Source organism: Daktulosphaira vitifoliae, unplaced genomic scaffold (assembly GCF_025091365.1).
Source record: "Daktulosphaira vitifoliae isolate Bord-2020 unplaced genomic scaffold, ASM2509136v1 Scaffold_1, whole genome shotgun sequence".
Taxonomy (NCBI): domain Eukaryota; kingdom Metazoa; phylum Arthropoda; class Insecta; order Hemiptera; family Phylloxeridae; genus Daktulosphaira; species Daktulosphaira vitifoliae.
In genome coordinates, this window is record NW_026099572.1 from 64,131,026 (window position 1) to 64,144,947 (window position 13,922).

At 35.1% G+C, this 13,922-nt stretch overlaps 1 protein-coding gene across 5 annotated transcripts in view; it reads left to right on the forward strand.

Moving 5' to 3' along the window:
- Positions 1-13,922, forward strand: part of LOC126896589 (teneurin-m) — a 155,457-nt gene that overhangs the window by 98,242 nt on the left and 43,293 nt on the right. For 2 of the 5 annotated variants that reach the window (XM_050669514.1, XM_050669515.1), the window contains exon 1: positions 4,664-4,930. The exons of 1 other annotated variant lie outside the window; for it this stretch is intronic. In XM_050669514.1, the coding sequence (XP_050525471.1) occupies positions 4,906-4,930 (25 nt within the window). In that variant the 5' untranslated portion in view covers positions 4,664-4,905. Of the gene's footprint in view, positions 1-4,662; positions 4,931-6,378; positions 6,416-13,922 lie in introns of those variants that run through there. 2 more of the 5 variants (XM_050669511.1, XM_050669512.1) reach the window with 2 other exon arrangements.

The following is a 13,922-nucleotide window of genomic DNA, read 5'->3' on the forward strand; positions in this document are numbered from 1 at the left end:
TGTGTAGGAATGGGTTAAGACACGTGACAAAACCATCTTATAGGTATCATTGATTAATTGCTTGTTACCAACAGCGGAATTATTGAAAAATAATGAAAAGTGAGAAAACACTACAAACAACTTTGCGTACAGAAAAATTAAACGTTAGCTCAAAAAATCAAATCAACTGCAGATGTTCGTGTTAAAAAATAGAAGGAAAAAAATTGTTTTATGAAGCATACACAAACAATTCCGTCTCGCCATAAATGATTATTTTTGAGAACAAAAATCACATGCACGCGTCCTATTGTACCAGTGTTCTCCAAGTAATGGGTCTANTTTGCGTACAGAAAAATTAAACGTTAGCTCAAAAAATCAAATCAACTGCAGATGTTCGTGTTAAAAAATAGAAGGAAAAAAATGTATGAAGCATACACAAACAATTCCGTCTCGCCATAAATGATTATTTTTGAGAACAAAAATCAAATGCACGCGTCCTATTGTACCAGTGTTCTCCAAGTAATGGGTCTACTATACACTTCTATGTACACAAACATAAAACTCGTTTGAGCGTTGAAGTTATGGCGCACCGTGACGAACACCTACGTACGGTCACACAAATTAAATAAAAAAAAAAAATACATTTGTAAACCGTGTTACGCTTTTTGATCTTCCCTTTATTGTGACTGTTAACAGTTGGGTTTGTTTGCTACCCTTACCGTGGACTCGACTAAACATTTTTCATAAATCTACACTATTTTTGTTATGACTCATTACTAAGTAAAAAAATAATAATTATTATTATTACAGAATTACTTGTCTAACCGGAAGTGCATATCTGATCATCTAGATCGTAGAGATTTGCATTTGAGTTTTCATCAATCATTTAGCATAAATTTTGTGGAGTGTTACGCACGTCTGTACATAATTTGTTGGGCCGCGTGTTCGAATGCAACTACACGATATTAATATTTCGTCCTAAGTGATGTCGCCTCCCTTTTTATTTCGATTGCAGCTATTATAAAGTGTATCTGTTGCAAACGATACGTTTTACATTCGAGTGAGCACGTTGGGTGTGTGTGTGTAAAAGGGAGTAGAATTTTATATATATATTTTTTTTTAGCATGCCCGAGTACCCGTTTTTTCGTTTGTATATATTACTGGGGTGTATGCGCGGGGGATGTTTTTGAGGTAAGGGAAAATATTCTCGTCGTACGGATTTGTCGTCACGGCTGTTCTGTGCACTACACGTTTTCATAGGAAGCGGCAGCCGATGATGGATCGACGACACACGCGGATGATGAGTGAGGAGCAGTAGCTAACACACACAACAGCAACAACGTACGGGCGACGGCGCGGCGTTGCACTTGGCCGGCTACCGATGCTAATGTCGCCGGCAAACATCCATCATCGGGTTCCCATTTAAGATTATATTTTCACCTCCCCCCATTCGCTTACTCGACCAGTCGGCGTTTTTTCCCGTTTTCCACAGCAATTGATATTACCTTCGATTGCGCGGCACGGCTGGCGGACGCTTCCCCTCTTTTGACTGGTGTGTATACCCTCCTTCTCCTCTTCACGCCTACCTTCGTTGCGATTGCATCGGGTGGTCTTTTCCACGGGTCATTTATTCTCAGCACAATGCACTCCTTCACACCGCGTTTCCGATTTTTATTCGTGTCATCCGCGACTACAGTTTTGCTTGTAAATATGCTGACCCGATCGACGGCGACACTGTGGCGCACCCTTTTTTTTTTTTTTTTTTTTTTTTGATACAGTGAATGATGATGATAATAATAATATAACGCGAGGGGCGTGCGGCGAAAATAATATTATACGCGGTGCGTATCGGACGATCTTCGAGAACTCTTTTGTAACCTTGTCAAAGTGCAGAGCGAGAAAAAATGATAAAAGCTGCCGTATTTATCTAAAATAAATTTCACTTTTACTGAAAAGAAAATACAAAATACGTAAAAAGCTGTACGTTTTCTGAAATTTTATTAACGACGTCCAATTAATAATTGTTTGTAAAATGCGAAAAAATAAAATTTAACGATGTCTTTGTTAGTGTGAACTTACTATAAAATCAGTTATTTTTTAAACTTCGTTTAGAAGATGTACGAGATGTTGTACAGTATACAAGATTTTAATAAGGGACTTTTTTGGAGCAATTAACTATCAAACAACTTTTTTGTCCAATATAGGTATAGTCCGAGAGAAAAATTTCAGACATTGAATTTAATTAGTTTTCTTGTTATTCGCCAAAGTAAGAGAAAAAAAGACTATTTTTTAACTAATGTATGTGAACAATTTAGGAAAAATCCAATTTTAAGAGAGTGAAAGTAAAACAAAAACCAATTACTCCTTTTAATTTGACATTGTAGCAAAATATATTTAACGTGCGATTCCGAATCTTTGTGCAGTTGGGACTCAAGAGCCTTGGTAATAAAGAATTAACAATTTTTAAATTGTAGTTTTGTCAGCAAGTTTATACCGTTTTCGGTATTCCCGAGGTATTTGAAAAGGACACTGAGGTTTCCCGTCTTATAGAAATTAAAAAACTATACATTTCCCCCACGTCAAATAAATAAGGAACTTAACCCAAAGGATCTGCAGCAACATAAAGGGAGAGTCTCGTAAAATTATCGTAGTGCAGCGTTAAGGATCAATTAATTCACTTTAATAACTCATAAAATCCCCAAAGGAGTTGTTAAGACAGGTTGCCATTAATTGTTAGCAGTTCACCAATAATAAAACGAAAGTGTAGGTATTCTATACCATTAAAGTACGACTATGTTTTATGTAAACAAAGTTTGGCTACAAAATGTTTATGATTTTTACACTACTATAGAACACGCAACAAAGAAATTAATGGTATTGTTGTTGTCATTACTGTAATTTTGTCGCAAATTGGAAAATGATGTTTTCTATAAGTTTTAATGTTTATAGAAAACGTATAGATCTAAGTGCATGAAATACGACACAGCCCACGAAAGTAACGTTGGTTGACAACATAAAAAAGGAAAAGAATTCGCGATAAAAACCATATGTCAATACAATGCAGTACCGCGGAGATGTAAATATCGGATTTGCGACGCTTCTTCTCAGACTCGCTATCCAAATGGTTTTCGTGCGCAATATAGACACAAGGTGATTGCTGCACAGATGATATTATCGACCATAGACCATATACGGAAGACCTTTATGGTGTATTGATGTCTCCATTATATTGTATTATCGTTGTCGTGTGTCTTCTATTGTCCGACAGGGCTAGTGAGGATTAAAGGACTTACTTTTGTTTATTAGGTTTTTTTTGATATAAGGTTCTTTTTTCACAGCTACACACATGCTCGTTTCAAGATCGGCCACAGATATCTTTCTGCTTCTTGCTTGTGTGTAAGTCCTTACTCTGCCACTCCGTGTATAAAAGAGGAGTTTTCTGTGACAGGTATATATAAGTAAATAATACATACTTGGATCGTTATCAGTGGCTAATCTTACAGACGTAGGTGTCGTACTCGTGTGCTGGAAGAACTATTCGGTCAGCAACTTCTTAGTATCATCTTTTTACTAAGTTTCACCATACCTTAGCACATATTCCTACTGTAGCGTATGTGTAACCATTTGAATCTTAATAGCGTATGATTTTTAAGTGGTCAATTAATACAATTTGTTTTTAGATTGCTACGATTTGTGATTTTATTACCACGACCACTTGAATGCATCCAAGCTAAAACGCAATGAAAAATAGATTTACATTAAATTATCAATGGATTAATATAAAATATTAAAATCGTGTTTTACTTAGATAAAAAACTTATAAAAAGAGAAATTCATTTACATATTGTAGTCTTAATTAGTATAAGTTTCACATTAGATCTAAATTATCGCTAAGTAATGTCTCACATTACAAGAAACACCAACTAATTGATTGTCGGGCTTTTTGTATTTATTAGTGATCAGGAACGGACCATTACTATTTATTCGTTAATTTATTCTTACTGACATTTTACAACATGTGCTTGAAACATTCCAGAAAAAAAAGTATACCTTTACATATCTCAATTAAATATTTTTATTTAATTCCAAAGCCGGACAACCAAACAACTCAATTTCCAATTAACCTAACCCGGTATTATTAATTACTACTAACTCATCCTCGTATAGATAAAACAACATAATCACGCGAACAATATGCCCATTTATAGAATTCTACCGTTACTAATGTCAAGAGATTTTTAACCTTTTTAATAACGAATATCATAATATGATATCTTAGTGTTACCCTGTAATTTTATTGCAGTGAATAAATTTAACGAATATGCTTTGTGAATTACATTTGGAAATTAACGTGCCGAAAATTGTATTCGTCTGATACGTTATGACGTATTAATGCAATAAAGTAACTGGATAGCTACAATTTTTTATTTCATTTTTTTTCCACGTTATTATATTTTCGATGCTAACAGGACAGGACAGTACATAATGCAGGGATACTATTTCCCATCGATTTTGTTTCACTTGTCTTCGCATTATTATTATAACACTACCCTTTCATCGTGACCGCGCAAAACCAGAAACCGTTTTCACATGTGTAAGTAGGAACACGAGAAACCACCTAACGCACTAAAAACCAGTGTGGATCGTTCCAACGGCTGGCAGCAGCAGCAGCAGCAGCAGTCGGCTCACAGTTTGCCGTTCAGTCCGTTTGACGCTGTTCGACCGGTCGCGTCGGTGTTCGTCGTTGTGCGTTTTCTATTTCTACTCGTTCGACTATTTTTAGTTTATCGATTATAATTTTTTTTTTCTTTCATACATACATTTGTAAACATCATTTTGTCCTCACGAATCATAAAAAATCAAGTGCTGTTTTTAATTAAGTGACAGAGTGATATGATCGTCACCGTCTTAAGTATTTGAAAAAGAATGATACTTGGATACCCATCGTATGGTAAGTAAAACGAAAGAGTTCATTTTCGGAATTCAATAAAACGTTTTTATTTTTATCCGTTCAAAGGACGACAAGTTCGATTTTGAATGTAGTTCAAAACCTTTGAAATAATACAATTAGTTATGGCGTACAAAAGATTTTTTTATCTCGGCAGTAATAAAATATTTTTTTCCCGCGAACATTTCCAGTTATAAAAATAAATAAAAGTAACTGTTGAAAATTTATGGATATAAAAGATATTTTTATGCGTAGACATCTATATCGACGTAGGAATAAAATTGAGTTATTGGCGACGGTGACGTCGAAATTGACCCCCAGAGAGTCGAATCCCTCGGTTCGTTAAGTGCTGACATGCGTGGGTAAGAGAAAAAGAGTGCCGAGGGAGGTGAAATCGTCTGTTACAAAAATCAAATGTCTTTTTAAAGATCAGCGTCTTTGGAATCGCACTTGAATGGAATAAAACATTTTTCACGGTCAAACCAAATTCCACCTAATCTGGACATTTTCTATTTACATTACGTATTTGACAAAAAACTGTTGTTGTCTTATCGGTAAACCCACTCAAAACTGTACCTTTGTCCGGTACAGAGTTTGTCACATCCGCCGCAGTACGATGCTATCGTTTTATGAATGATAACCGAACACTATTTTTTCAATTGCAGTTCAGTAAAAAAACGATACATCGTGTAACGGTCGCGTCGTTTTATTGTATGAGAAATACTTCCGTTTATTGACATAGGACTTGAAAAATAAAATAAAAAATAATAGTTTCAAATCGAAGAACAAACACTGAACGTAGCGCCTTTTGTGTGGAGTCGTGCGTTTCGACGTGATCTCCGCTGCCGTCGTCATCTCCTAAACGGGAAGGGCCACATTAATTGACCGCATTGTACGACGAATGCCGCCGACACGCAGTAGAAATCATCGTTAGGTATAATACACGACAATCGTTTGAGTAACTGTTTGTATTAAAAAATGTATTCGTGTGAACAATTTTGTCGCTGGCTTGTTCCAATTATTGAAATGGTAAGGAGTCTGTTCTTTTGAAAACGGTACAAGTATCGTCGTGGAGTGTCCGCATAATCGACCCGAGTATTTGTTTTCGGTACTCGGTAGGTAATCAAACAAATAATCAGATAAAACAAAAGACAAAGAATGCGGTTTTCGCCATGACACGTGATGAGGCCGAGAGGAGTGTTTAATTTTTTTTTCTCGTACCGACAATGGGTGCTCGCTTTAGGGCAGAGTCTCTGTTGGCGACGATGATACTCCGATTATTTGTATTCGATTTTTCCTTCCCTTTTGTTTCATCGGTAAGTGTTTACGGAGATTAACAAGCGCGTATTGAATACAATCGCCGCCGCATATCTATTGATTCCGAGCAGACGACACGAGTAGACAATGTCAGCCGTTCGTACATTGTCACATCCGTCAACGTCTCCTCGACGGCATGGGCGAAGACGATGATGATCACCGCCGTCCTAGGTAAGTCCTTTACAATGCGAACCGAAAATTTGCACAGCAACAATGAATCGTGTGTACTGCATGTGTATAATTATTTCTAGCAGCCGCCTCGAGCATCTCGAAATAATGCGTTGTGCGGCCGTCACACAGCAATGATATAATACTATGTGGATCGAAAGTGGACGGGTGGGAGGAAACCGTGAGAAATTCCCTGATAATAGACCGGTGTCAATTAAAAAGAATAAGGAGCAGCCCGATAAATGCCTTTGGGTATGTAAATATCCATGGAGGTCAGTGCGCAAAAATCATTTTTATCCAACAATAATAATTCGGCGATAAAGAATTCGGTACGTTCACCTGAGTCACGACCGACACAACTAACCGCCGTTGGTCTCTGCACATGATATTTATACGTGTGTGCATATTTCAGCATTATCACTGGTATGTGTGTAATTATTGTTGCAGTATTTTATTTTTCTGTGATTTCCAATAACAATTCCACACGTATGTACGAGTAGTAGTCGTTGTTGCATGTAAAACAAGTACGGATTTGTGCGACCAGTTTCAGTAAATCGCATCTGATCGTATATTATATTGCACCATACTCTACACTATTAGGTACTCGAAGTGTAATCCGATTAGAATTTTAACCGGCGCGCTGGGATTGGGAATAATACATATAATGGATACATAATCCTCCTCGAAATTGCTCGTTTAATCTGGGATATTCTTGAAAATTGACAGTTATGTGGTTATTGAGAGAGAGACAATATTGACCGTATTGAACATTGAAACTGGCGGAAGACTATTTTTACTGTATATATATATAATAATATATTTTTATTAATTTTTGCGTGATAAGATACCATGTACTACTTAGTACACATGGGTAACGATTTTTTTCAATTGGTCTTAAAATGTCATTGGAGTTTACTTCAAAATATTGTAAAATAATAACTTCATATTTTATGCATGAGTTGGGATTAAAAGAAAACTGTTTTGTTCATGAAAATTTTATTCGTGTCGGTTGCTCGTTTGGTCTATTGGCAAGAGAAAACGCTAAGCGGATTTTTACGGGCTGCTTAAATTTTCTGGCTGTATAATAAAATCATTCATACTATAATGCACCTACTTACCGTCCAGCTCCTACTTTACGGTCAAAAACATACTTATACGTTCTCTTATGGTTTTGAATGATTTCAAACACCTGGACGGTTGCAATAATTCCACTTCAATTGCCTCGGAATGTAGCACCGTTGTGGTTACTCGTGTCAGTGAAGAATAAAATGCCAGAAAGAAACGTAAATAATCAGAGGTCTTGTCCATAAAAAATTCATAATAGCTGTACCGCGTTAATTAAACGCCGTCTGCCCGATGGCGAATGGACACGGTCCGTCGACAGCGTAGACCCACATGCAAAAACCCCTTAGTTGATTCATTGGAAGGGATGTAGGTTGTAAATAAAAATTATTATTATTTATAGATACACTAGAGGGGTATACGTTACTGGGATTAGTGGCGGTTTATCGTGAGAGTACAATATACGCACTTTGCCATATTTCGACAAAGTCCGGTGTCATAATGTACGGAGGAGTACAGAAAAAACTGGCTCCCCGCCCTTCGTCTGTCTTTATACGTGTGTTTTTTAATGGTACTTAATGTAGTGCAGCTGTACGATTAAAAGCTAATAACAATATATTTTGGTACAAATCTGTTACACGTGGACTAGTAGTCCCCCCATTTTGTATTATACAGCCAATTTTGGTTTGCCAGTAGCGACCACATGGCTTTATAATAAATCGCGCTGTTTTTTATTTGACGAAGGTCTAATGGCAAGACAGGTCGAAACATGGTACATGTTAACATGAATATTATAAAAAAAAAAAAAATTGTTGCTGTTGTTATTTTGTCATATAGGTGCAAAAATTTTAATCAGTATGCTATTCTTAAGGTCAATGTGTTATGTTAGTAAGGTGCAGGTTGTCACAACACGCATATGGTATTAATAAATTATTAAATATTATACTGAGCTAACACCAAAAGACAAATCGTCCACTTTTTTTTTTTTTTTTTACGATAGTATAATGAAATAATTACTATATACTCGTGGTATATACGACGACTAACTATCAATTATTGATATTCATACAAAATATATTACCTTTTTTTCGTACATTTCATTAAAAGCATATCTTAAAACAGTGTATAATTTTGTGTAAATGAAACAATTTTTACACTTTTAGTTTTTGCGTTACAATCAAAAACGCAACTATAAAATACTAGAAATATTTATGTGTAAACAGGGTAACTATTTAATCCATTTAATGATAAAAATAGTTATAACCAAATATTGGTCTAAAAGTTGTAATCGACAAGATATTTTTTATATCTTATTCGCTAGTTAAATAAATGGGTATATTGTAAAAAAAAAATGAATTTGATGACTTTATATGAAATAAAGACATGAACCGAAAAAGTACTTAATAATTGATAAATCGAGAAATATATGTAACTAAAATGAGCCAAAATAATATTCCCTATGACTTTCATTTTGTAAGTAATTCAGTGAGTTATTATAAACAGATCATACTGGTTTTAAATCACGTTTCAAGAGTAGCCTTTTGATCTTTTTTAGGGTACTTACTCTCAGTTAAAAACTTCTTTTTATTTTTTTCTATGTTGGCTATTGATAGATTACTTAGTCTAAATAATAAGTAAAGTAATATCTACAATTTTCGACACGCCGCATTGGGTCTTTTTATCTTGTCTGTTGGGGTTTATTTTTTTAGTCTACATAAATAAACGCTGAAAAGAGTTCCAAATTTTATACATTGTTACCTCAGAACATTATTAATATTCTAGCAATGTTTTTTTAAATCTATTGTATTGTTAGTACTGTTGTAATTCGAGAATTATCTCGACGGGAGTTCAGGACGTTCCCCTTTTAAAATCTGCGTCATACAACTATTGTTGTACCCCTTCTAATGTCTCCTACTCTCTTTATGAGTATAAAATATTCGTATACGGAAGAGTAATACGACCAGACTTTGTCTGTGACGTTCGAAGTAAGCCTTTGAATTGCCGCTTTGCTCCGCGTAATGAATAGAATTATATTGTAAGACATAATATTGAATTCAGCTTTGAATGTTTGTCGAAAAATTCTGTACGATGATTAGAGCACACTAAACTGCGACATCAATAGGTCTTTTACACGTGTTTCATTTATAAAAATTTCACGACATTTACAAGCTGCCTAAGTAGGCAGCAACACTTCAAGTAGCGGTCAATTGAAGAATTTTGGTATAGTAATTCTTTATTCATGGTCGGTCAGATGGAATCGCAACACATAAGATACACCTGGAAAATTAGCCACATGGGATAAACGTGTGTAAATTTGATTGTATACAAACTACTCGGGTAATTAATTTTGTTTTTTAAGGCTGCTTTGTTCAGTGGCACTTGACTTGTAGGTCGGAGAGTTTTGAGAACCCTCGAGGCGGCAACGTATTACATATTGATACAGGGGATGCTGTTGCAACAGCTGTTTTTAAGATGTCAAGAGTTTCTGGGGACAATGTGCGATTGTCGTTGTGATAAAACGCGGCACTTCTCTTCGGTTATTCTAGGTTTTCTTTTTCATATTCTTATAGGTGTATCATGTTAAATAATATATGTGTTTTTATCATATTTTTTGTTGTTGATTTAGTTGGATACACAAAACATTATTATCACCGGTCGTAAATTCCTTGTTCGCCTATCGGCCAGCAAGACTATCGGCTCTGATGTGTGTGCACATTGTCTGCATCCGGATAGATTTAACATTAAAATTATTCTGTGTATCTTCTATAAACACAAGCCAGAAAACATTAATGATTAATGAATATGATGTGACAACATTATGATCAATAGCTTATACTTCGCTGTAATTTTATATGTTCCTAGTTCCAGCAAAAACCAGCGTAGCTCGTATTGAACTTGTGTTAATAATGTGAAATTTTGATAGATCATATCGTAGTCAGTAAGATATTGTTTGAAATGCTGCGATAAAACTAAAATCGAATTTAACCTTCATGTAATTATTCTAGAGATTTATCCTTTTCAATACACACAAGTATCGATTTCACCTTAATACATTACAGACGAGTAATCAGCATTCATCGGTGATATGGCACCTGGCATGAGCCGCCCTTCACATTAATACTCGGCTGGGGAAATTTAAAAAGAAATATAATTTCACGTACTATACGTGCCCACCTTCCGTTGTAATACATAGCTAATATTCGTCTTAACAATATCAGCTGCTTCTTCTTTCGGCATCCGATTTCATTGAGATCCCCGAGGGGAGATTACATGCAACGCGTGCATATTGGCTAATGAATAGCGACCAGGCGCAAAATAAAAGAAAACAACTTTTTTTTTGAAAAAATATTTTTGAGATATTAGTGTAGCGTAGGTCATAAAGATATTAAGACCGGTAAAAAACGATTCCCAAATATTGTATAGTACGGAGTACTGCATGTTGATAAAAAAAAAAAAAAAAACTAGGCAATAAACCAGCCATTCCCCTACTACTAGCATAATCGTCTCGAATCGACGTGGAAATATGACTGTGTATATTGAAAATGCGTATGGGCTACCCATCAAAAAAAAATATAAGCTTCTCTTGGAGAAAATATCTTTTTTATAATGGGCAAGAGAGAAGGGGTGTCTATTTTTTTACCATCTCTTCTATTTCTTTTAAGCTAGCGTGAAATATGTCTCGAGCAAAACTAATGGATGCACGTTTTCGATAAATTGTCCCAGCGAGCTACTCTTTCACAACAACAGATGCTTATCCAGGCGGACTTTTGCACAACACTCTCTTCCAAGACTAGATTCATCTCATGACTGGGGGGACACGTTATTCTATTCTTGAAACTTATTATCTCCATCAGTTTTCGGCAAGCGTGTGGATAAAAGTGAATTGTGCAATAGAACCCTTCGCCGACCAAGTAATAACGTCAAAGCTCAAATCCCTCCGTGTAATCTTACAGTTATAATACCATAGCTTTTCGGTAGTATCATTCTTGTGTATGTAACACATCAGACAAATGTACCCTATTCTATATCGTATCATCTTTATTTTAATCATAGAAGCCTTAACAAACAAAAAAATAATAATGCATTCAGTTCGTCATATACTTAAATTCATTTTCAACTTGGGTTTGAAAACCAAGACATCCAAATTCAAATTTAGAGTATTTTCACCGAATGAATTAGAGTTGTTTGAACTCACAAAAATTTGTTCTGTGAAATAATGACACTTTTGGGTAAATTGTTGCCTTTGTATATTGCAAATGCGTTTTTATTTCCTAATCTTTTCGCCTGCACCGTTTACCTGTACACCTTTCACAAACCCATTATCTTTTAGCCGGTTGTAGAGAGGAGTACGTAACAAACTATTATATTAAGTGTGTGTGTATTACTAAAAAGGGTCATGAGGTGAGAAAAACCATTCGAACAAAACAAATTGTATTTTTATAAAAAAAAAAAAAATTAATAAAGGGTAGGTATATTATACATATAATATTTTTACAGAGTCGGTGGCCATATGTTGCCGCTGTCTCGGTCGAGGTACCTGTACTGTATTGTATCTTTAACTCGTTTACCACAACCTTATCGTCCTGGGAAGTCTAAAAAAACCCTTAGAGCAACAGATTGGAAACACTTAAAAACCCTTTGCTTCCAGTCTCTATGGATCAGCACATGTTGTGCTATGTTGTGCACAGCAGATATTGCTCCGGACAACAGATGACGACTCCCGGCAGAAACCGTGTTCGTATAATCGATGTCCCCTCCGGGGCACCTGTTTTGCTGCTCTAATAACATCACACTAAGGCCGCCCACACAACGATGAACTTCTGACCGGTTCTCGTTTCTTATTATTATTCTTAAAAATTGTTATTTCTCGCTGTCTTTCTATGACCTCTAAACACATAAAACTACTTTACAACACATTAAGTTGTTCCAATAGATGGTCATCATTTCTTATTACAGTAGAATAGACATTTATTTTACTTTGGGTTTTGTAGCTTACATCTTTATTAATTCTTTAAAATATTTCCGATAATCTAAACTTGTGTCTACCATATGTTTGCTTTATTTATGATGTTGTATCAGNTTGTGTCTACCATATGTTTGCTTTATTTATGATATTGTATAAGTTTCTTTAAAAATTTTGATCTATTTCCAAATATCACTGACAAAATGATTTTTACTAAAATTAAATATTTAAACTTTGTTTGTTAGTACTATATATACAACTATATGTATGAGTTTAATAGTTTTTATTTTTGTAAAGAGAAGTAATTGAATACAAAAAAAGATGTTGATATTCTCATTTTAATTAAATCGGGTCTATAAAAAGTATAAATGTCAGTTCTCTTTTATTGCGATGTATAGTAGCAAGACTAGAACATGTCAGTATAGTTATGAAGAGTTTATTTATTATGTTTATTTAATTTTTTGTAATAATTTACCGCGTCGTTATTGAACTTAACTCTTTGTGTGCATGTCCTCCTATTCTCTTTGCCGGATAGGCTTTGAGTGAAGTGTTTTCTTCCTAGTTTTAAAAACTAGAACCTTTTTTTGTATGTGTTCTGTCGTGCCATGAAGCATACGACAAGATAATGCGGTGACATATTTTGTAACCATGTTTAGTCCCTCGTGTAATTAATTATCACAATTAAAGACCAACGTTTATGCTGAGAAGGGAACAATAATTAGGAACAAGTGTAGGACAGACGAAGGGAACACACAGGTAAGAAACTAAAACGTGGCTGAGGCGGGTCCGTAAATTCGTTTAATCATTACTAAAATGTTCGTGAGAAAGTTTCTGCGAGTTTCCTATTCCCTCTCTCATACTTAGTCTTCGTCTTACTTGTTATAAGTTTTTTGATAAATAGCTTTATGCCCGAACGACAATATTTGCGAATCGTTTAAGTATTTTCAAACCATTTTGTTGTGTATAATATACATAGCGTTTATCTCCGATGGTTTTCTATCTTCCTCTGTGTTTCCTCTCTTTCTAAATAGTTTGGTGGTAGGTACTATTATAATGAAGCAGCAATTAAAGTTTTGTGTTCACTGTCTCAGGTTTTGCAACGCGTGCGTTTTCTCTCACAATTATTTAGACGCGGTGGCGTTTTATGTTGGATAAGGATCCAAAGTTCTCTCTATATTGTTACACTTAAACTTAAATGCTTCGTTACCTTTAAGCTGCTACGTATAGTTGACAGAAAACCACTATACTATCTCAGCAGTTATTTCTCTCATTTTATGCCTAAACGTTCTCCGACTAATTAAAGTTGCAATACAATTTTATTACTCTGGACTCGGTAAATCATCGTATATGATGAGTGCCAAGTAAAAGGAGCGAGTTAGTTGAAAAGTGTATGCTTTTCGAAAATGTTTTATCATTGAAGACGCCGGGAATATTGTGTACGCAGTTCATAAATGAAATATATATGTAGTGAAACGGTCCGGAAAT